The sequence below is a fragment of the Nicotiana tomentosiformis genome, chromosome 1 (assembly GCF_000390325.3).
Source record: "Nicotiana tomentosiformis chromosome 1, ASM39032v3, whole genome shotgun sequence".
Lineage (NCBI taxonomy): Eukaryota > Viridiplantae > Streptophyta > Magnoliopsida > Solanales > Solanaceae > Nicotiana > Nicotiana tomentosiformis.
The window spans coordinates 48,450,842-48,458,335 of NC_090812.1; the positions used below are offsets into that span (position 1 = coordinate 48,450,842).

A 7,494-nucleotide genomic window follows, 5' to 3' on the forward strand; every position below is an offset into this window, starting at 1 on the left:
CTGAAAGCAAGAACAAACAAATGACCCCATTTCCTATATCGAAAGTGCCAAGACACACATCAAAGCATTTAAAAGAATAACTAGAAGCCAATAAGGGGCTCACAAATGAACTTTTGATTAAGCAAAATTAGCTGGCAAAGGGGAAAATAGGGACCACCAGTTATAAAAGTACAGTGAAGGAATCCTTATCCTTGCTTCTAAAATCACTGATATAGTGGCTGGCCAGTGGTACTCTGATAAACACCTGTTTGGCAATCATGCCAGATTTTCTTGAACAGAAAGAAATACTCAAGAGGAAATTGAAATATGTGACTTCAATTGAAAAAATTTAAATAACCTGATGAAAATTACAAATGCACTTGGTTATGTGAAAATTGCAAGGAAAGAAAAGAATAGTACGGAAGCCATTAAGCAGGTTGGTGAAAAAGAATTACATAAAGTACAGAAAAGAATTGCACAAGCATTTAAATATTTAAGTACTGATCATATATATCCAGTTTAAAATTTATCTCCAACTAGTTGGCAAATTATGGTTTCTACTACTATCTCCTTCACTAGTATCTGATGCTCCATCACCATATTGTTTTCTGGCCAACTTGGGACCAGTTTGATTGTCTTGCTTGTAGTCACGGTGGGAATTAGACGATTCTCTTTCCCTCCCAATACGACGTTCCTACAGATTGTAGAAACTGACAGATTAACAGACGCACAATCAAAATAATTAAGGAATGCCACGCAACAAAATCTTGATTACTTATTTGAGAAAAATGAATCTGGTACATACATCGCGAACCAGCAGGTCATCCGCCTCTAGCATGTGGATAATGTGCCCCATTTTAGGCCTCTTTTGAGCATCAGGATCAACACACCGAAGAGCAACCAAAAGAACACGTTTGAGTGCTTTCGAACAAGGCATTTCAGGCAACTTAGGATCAACCACTTCCTCAGATTTTCGATTCCCAACCATCATTTTTAACCACTCCACCAAATTAGTCTGCCATTTATTTCCATTTTTTAGTCGTATAAAATAGCAATTACTCAGTGATATTCATAAACTGATAAGGATGGGAAAAACTAACCTCGCCTTGTGGTCTACTATAATCAACAGGAGTCCTCCCACTAATTATCTCCATAATAAGTATCCCAAAGCTATAAATATCACTCTTCTCATTAAGCATACCGGTACACGCATATTCTGGCGCAACATAACTGGTCCAGAAATAATGTGTTAACTAATAGCAGATAGATGTAATATAGGAAGCCCAATTCACAGACCAAAAAAGGTCAAGAGGTACCAAAAAAAAAAGGAAGAATTCACTAACCCAAATGTTCCCATTACGCGAGTTGTCACATAAGACCTCTCTGCATTCAGGAGTTTAGCAAGCCCAAAGTCTGATAGCTTTGGATGCCATTGGCGATCGAGGAGTATGTTGCTGGATTTTACATCTCGATGAACAACTTTAGGTTCCAGACCCTCGTGAAGATAGCCTAAACTGTAGCATATATAGAAAAACTAGCAGTCAAGCTACGTTTTAAAACCTTGCTATGTACAAACACAAACTGTAAAAGAAGTTCTGATTACATACGCCTTCGCTGTTCCCAGTATTACAGTCATCCTGATATCCCATGTCAAAGGACTGATGTCCCCAACATCACCATGAAGCCATTGCTCCAAAGTTCCGTTGTCTACATACTCATAGACAAGCATCCTAAAGAGCAGAAAGATACTCTCAGTCTCTTGACTTTCAAAGAAAACTACAATCCATAATTCAAAATATAGATTGCAATGGTTACCTATAAGCTCCTTCAACACAGTAGCCAAGCAGCCTCACAAGATTTTTGTGTCTTACGCGCCCAATAGCTTCGACCTCCACTTTAAACTCTTTCTCTGCTTGACCCCTGAAATTGCTGATCCCATTAAAATATTTACTAAATTATTTATTCAAAGAAGTACTCCTATCATGAGCTAAAGATTGGAAAAAGTGATAACGCAGTAAGATTAGAATCTCCATTTTTAGTTCGAAGATGCAATATTTCTCCAAACACAAAGAAAGGAGTAAAGAGAGGTTCCCCCTGTCAAATGTGGTAGAAGCATCAAATGTGAACCAGCATTATCTTTTTCTTCCTGAATTTAACATGTTAACTCAGCTAACTAGTTGGTTTTCGACTGGAAAATCTAAAAGAACACTCCTCATCTCACCCAGAGGAGGAGATTTAAAGTACAAGTTATGAAAAGCCAAGAAAAGAATAAGTACTTTGATTCACAAGGGGTGGGAGCTTGAGTCCACATGAAGAAATCATAATTGTTAACAGGATCAACTGTAGAATCTAAGCGCCACTAATTGCATTCAAGTTGAAAACACTAATTAGATTTTTAGCAACGCCCTAATGGGGAACAAGCAAAAAAAGAAAGTCACAAATATCTTTGTGTAATCAAAATGGGCATTAATGGTTTTTACCTGTTATTCAAGAGATTTTTAACAGCCACTCTGGTGCCATCAGCCAATATACCATGATACACAATTCCATACCCACCTTCTCCAATCACATTCTCATCAGACAAGCAATTAGTGGCAGCTTCAAGCTCTCTTAGCGTATACCACCTTCCCCACCCTAAATGTGACACTTCTGGCAACTGCCCACTATTCCCTATCGACCCCGTTTCAGCCCCACTCGTCGCTCTACTCTCACCGCTTGATGCCCCGGGCATCTTGTCTGAAAAAACCACTCTGTGCTCCACCTTCCCCATGTCGATCTGTATTTCTGGAACCGCCTGATACATAAAGATAAAGCCAACCAAATTTCAACTTCCAACAAAACTCAACATCCCCAGTTGAAAACAATCTAAGTTATCAAAGTCTACATCTTTTTTCCAATAAAAAACCAGAATTCCCCGTTCAATAAAACTCTAAACTACCAAGAATAACATTATCTTCAGCATAAAGCAGAAAACCATTTCTAGAAATTGTGAAGTTATCAAAGATTAAATCTTTTCTATATAAAGCAAAACTCCCAATTCAGAAAAGCACTTAACTACCAAAAGAAAACAATTTTCAGCTAAACTCAAAATTGCCAGTTGAAAATAATCTTCGTCATCAAAGGTTACATATTTTTCAATAAAAAGCAAAATTCCTAATTCAAAGAATCTCTAAGCTATCAAAGATAACATTATTTTCAGCATAAAGCAAAAAATACCAATTCGAAAAATCTCAAATCAGTCCAAGATTAAATGTTTTCTATTTAAAGCAAAACTCCCTATTCGAAAGAACTTTAATCTATGAAAATATTACATTTTTCCAATAAAAACAAAAATTTAACTATACATCAACGGAAAAACCAGCTAATAACCTCATTGAAACAGTAAATTCAAAGTAAAAAATTGGGATCATAAAAAACACCTGAGGAACAATGGGTCGGTGATCTGGGGCGGGGTCATGGTGGACAATCTCTTGAATTTCCTTAGAGACAACTGGGGTGAGCTCAGAATGGCGGTGGTGCAGTTTGGCTTTGTGAGTGGGGGTGTTGCGGCGGCGAGAGGCGGTGATGCAGAGTGAGAGAAGAAAGAGTATGAGAACAAATACAACTCCAACAAAGATCCCAATTACCACCCACAGTTTCAATCCAAATATCGAAGTGGTTTTCGATAATTCACTGTTCACAAACGCTGCATCGTACAGTGACATCTTAAATCTTCACTAATCGAAATCACTGCACTGCATGTGTATTCCAATAATATATTACTTACTATGTGTGTCTCTATAATGTGTTAAACTAGCAAAAAGGGAAGAGTGAAAGAGTATACATTTTGATTGTTCAGGGAAAATGGGGTTTTTCCAGTGAATTTGAGATGATATAAGCTTAAAATGATGATTTTCCGGCGAGATTATGGTCCGATTCTTGATTTTCTGGCGAGGTTATGTCGGAGTCTTGATATTCCGGCGGAGAAGAGAGTAATGGGGGAGACAGAGGGAGGTGGGCAGAGACAAGAGAGTGCGTGTGAGAATCTCTCCCCTTTCTTCTTTTTTTTTTTTTTTTTTTTCTTTTCTGCCAGCCTAGCAACTAGTAATATTGTCAGTTTTTCCTGTTTAATAACAATTGGTGATTATTATTATTAACCCCCTCAGATTTTTGAAATACTTCTATTTGAGTGTCTTACTTTTTTAAAATGTTATATTCTCCCAGTTGTTTTTGGAAAAAAGTATTCTATCCTGATTTTTTTTCCACCGAAGAATAAACAAAAGTTCTTAATTTCATAGCATGTTTGGCCAAGTTTCTTCAAAGGCCAAAAGTATTTTTTTTTCTTAATTTAAGTTGCTTGCCCAAGCTTCTACAAAGGCCAAAAGTATTTTTTTTCTTTCCAAAAGTATATTTTTTCTTTAACTTAAGGTGTTTGGCCAAGCTTTTTTTGAGAAAAAAATACTTTTGGGAAGAAACAGAAGCATTTTTAATTTTTTTTCTTACCAAAAATATCCTTAACAAATATAGTATATACCAAAATAACCGTTAAATCTAATACTTAGGATATTAATGTATAAGTATTTCTTCTTATTTTTAGGATAATTTTTTAATATATAGTAACTTTATGGGTGAGTGCTTTTATATTTGTTGAATGATTTTTAATATATTTGAATAATATTAAAAGAATTAAAGTACCTTTTAATTTTATTTTCATATTTTACTTAAATAAAATTAAAAGATTTAATTATTGTCTGTAATAATAAATTTTTGAGATTATTTATTTACTTATAATATTAACTATTAAGTAAATGTATTCATGTCCTTATTTGTAATTTGATACTTAAAAGTATTTTTTGAAAAGCTTTGGCCAAACACAAATTATTAATCAAAAGTGTTTTCGAGAGGGATTAGTCAAACACAAAGTACTTCTCTCCAAAAATACTTTTTTTCAAAAGCATTTCTCAAAATAAACTGATTTTACCAACTTGGCCGAACAGGTCAATCAGTTGATGTGCAAGTATCTAACCAATACAGCTAAATTTTTCTTTTTGAAAGTATATTTGCCACGATGATCCTTTAAAATGAAGTCAAAATTTATTGGACAATGATAAACATTTGAAGAAAAATGTCATTATATTTAAAATGCTTCAATTTTGGATTTTAAAGTTGAAAAAGAAAAAATTATCTCAGTGTTAAGAAAATTAAAATGAATAAGACGTGTAAGTTCTTGATTTTTCTTTTTTCTAATCCAAAGAGTATTTATTTGACAATTAAAAAATAATAAACTAAAATATAACATAGGTAAAGACATTATAAGTCATAAATTTAACTTTAAATTTGGACCTCGAGCTCAACCTCAATATTGAAGCATCATGCGTGCAACTTTTTGAGTTAAAATAAATGTTCAAAATTGTACTACTATATTTTGAAAATTAAGATGTCAGTTGGTTTATGTGATGGAGCATTATTTTCACAACATAAGCAAACTTGATAGTTCTAATGAAACTACCACCAATAATTTAAGTGGGTTTAAAACACATTTGGAAAAATTATTGGAAGGGTCCAAATACAGTATCTAAAAGTTGAGGGGCTCTTATAATTGCTGAGAAAAATGAGGCAGAGACCATGACGAGTAAAACGTCTTGGTAATAGGAAAATGACGTGTATGCCCTGATTTGGAATTCTTACAATTATGTGTTCTTGTATTAAATAATTGAGTTTAAATTATATGAATCGCAAACAATTTTTTTTTTTATACAATTAAATTATTTAAAAGAATTTTATATAGGGGTACCAAGACAGGCGGGAGGGATAATGAGAGTTCACGGGAGTGTTTATTAACCACTATATTAACTAGAAAATTTTGAGATTATCAATTCAGAATCATTATTTGTCGGAGCATGTTTATTTTTATTTTGGTGTTCAACTACCTTTCCCGCACCAAAAGATAATGATGAACTTTAAGTACGATTTAAAATCTATTATTTCAATAAGGAAATTTAACTGTGATGGTGTTGTATAAAATGGAATGAGATGAGTATCTTTATTTAATTTTTTACATGAGTATTTTGAAATGATGGTATGAGTTAGAATTTAAAAAAAGAAGTGGAGATTCATATATTTTAACTTTGGTTGAGACTTAATGCGTAGCTACTGTAGTTGAGTATTTTGAAAAATAAATCTTTGAGGAATCCTTTAATGTACTCGGTAGTTGAATGTTTATAGGGATCTAAAAGGTAAATACGATTTCACATTGATAGTAATTTATCCTAATTAGGCTGACTTGTATTTGTTGTCCTAAAATTGTAAAATTAACAACTTATTAAATCCTAGCCAAGTAGTGTGAGAGTGTCAGTCAAATCTGCAATAACATATTTGGCTTTACTATTTTGGCTAAAATGGAGATTCTCATTTAAAATCCATCATCTTGCAAGTTTTTTTTTTTTTTAAATCCCTCTAAATTAGGAGGATCTATAATGTTTTCACACTTCCCCTCCAGCGTGACTTATAAGTGTATTTAATTGTGAGAAAATTAATTACTCCATCCGGTTCATAATAAGTGATTTTTTAGTATTTAACACACCCTTTAAGAAAATAAAAATTCCTAAAAAAAAAAATTTATTCACTAAATTACCCTTAATTAATTGTTACTTTGACTCATTGAGATATGTAAATAAGGGCAAAGTTTGAAAAAATAAATTAATTCCTTTTCTATGGTATAAAAAGACACTTATTTTGGATCAAAATAAAAAGGTCAAAAGACCACTTATTATGGACCGAATCGATTAAAAGAAAATTTCCAAATACATCAATCTTTAGAGTTTAGACACATCGTTAGAAGACAATTTGCCTTTACAAATTTCAAAGATTCGCCAGCACTAATCTAACTCTTTCCTATTACTTTGGGCATGAACTAAAAGAGCCTTAAAGAAAAGGAGGAAAATAAAACTCAAAATGCATTGACTAAACTATTGAAAGAACAAAGCGAAAATGAATTTGAAGGGAGAAAAAAGGAGCATAACCTGTAAAAGCTAAAGAGGTAATAAATCTTATAGCTAGAAACCAAATATCTTTTCATTTTTTTTTTTTTCGTTTTTTGGATTGGAGAGAACCTTAACCTTTGTTGGTGGTTGACGGTTAATACTTGAGTTTAGTGAAAGGAACTGATGTTGAATGCCTAACTAAGTTTTACATGTTACCTACGAATAAATTACTCATGTATGCTATGTAACATAATGTGTGGAGATAAATGCTATAGATACATAACAAATAGTTTCTGGTGTTTACTATCTATAACAATCATTTAAAACAACTACCTATAGGAACTTTAATAATGCTCTTGTCAACCCCACTTTCTGTCCCACTTCTTAGTTGAAGATTTATTAAAATAAATTTATCAAAGATGCGGCCAAATGGTGCTTAATGACTAAACGACATTGGAAAAGGTAATTAACTTAAACAAGTAGAGATGTTGAATTAGGGAAACTCTATAGTTAGGCTATCATATTGCTTTTGGTTGCAAATGTGCTATCTTTA

The 7,494-nt window shown here is 33.0% G+C and overlaps 1 protein-coding gene across 2 annotated transcripts; it reads right to left on the reverse strand.

The window, feature by feature from the left end:
* Nucleotides 1–307: 307 nt before the first annotated feature.
* On the reverse strand, nucleotides 308–4,057 carry LOC104093693 (probable serine/threonine-protein kinase At1g01540). Of its 2 annotated transcripts, XM_009599487.4 has the most exons (9): nucleotides 3,803–3,944; nucleotides 3,399–3,713; nucleotides 2,460–2,773; nucleotides 1,795–1,908; nucleotides 1,587–1,709; nucleotides 1,323–1,493; nucleotides 1,080–1,209; nucleotides 785–994; nucleotides 308–673 (listed from the first exon to the last, which is right to left on the reverse strand). In XM_009599487.4, the coding sequence occupies exons 2-9, from the start codon at nucleotides 3,681–3,683 to the stop codon at nucleotides 506–508; spliced, it is 1,515 nt and encodes a 504-aa protein (XP_009597782.1). In that variant the 5' UTR covers nucleotides 3,684–3,713; nucleotides 3,803–3,944; the 3' UTR covers nucleotides 308–505. The 2 variants fall into 2 exon arrangements, with proteins under 2 accessions (XP_009597782.1, XP_009597783.1); XM_009599488.4 differs by having other exon boundaries at nucleotides 1,795–1,899; nucleotides 3,399–4,057.
* Between the last annotated feature and the right edge of the window lie 3,437 nt (nucleotides 4,058–7,494).

Excerpts from the sequence above, each read along its gene's own strand:
- LOC104093693 (XM_009599487.4), bottom strand. The coding sequence starts at position 3,683 with ATGTCACTGTACGATGCAGCGTTTGTGAACAGTGAATTATCGAAAACC. Across the intron at positions 2,774-3,398 it reads ACCGACCCATTGTTCCTCAG|GCGGTTCCAGAAATACAGAT; the intron begins GTGTTTTTTATG and ends TTTATGTATCAG. Across the intron at positions 995-1,079 it reads ATAGTAGACCACAAGGCGAG|ACTAATTTGGTGGAGTGGTT; the intron begins GTTAGTTTTTCC and ends AATAAATGGCAG.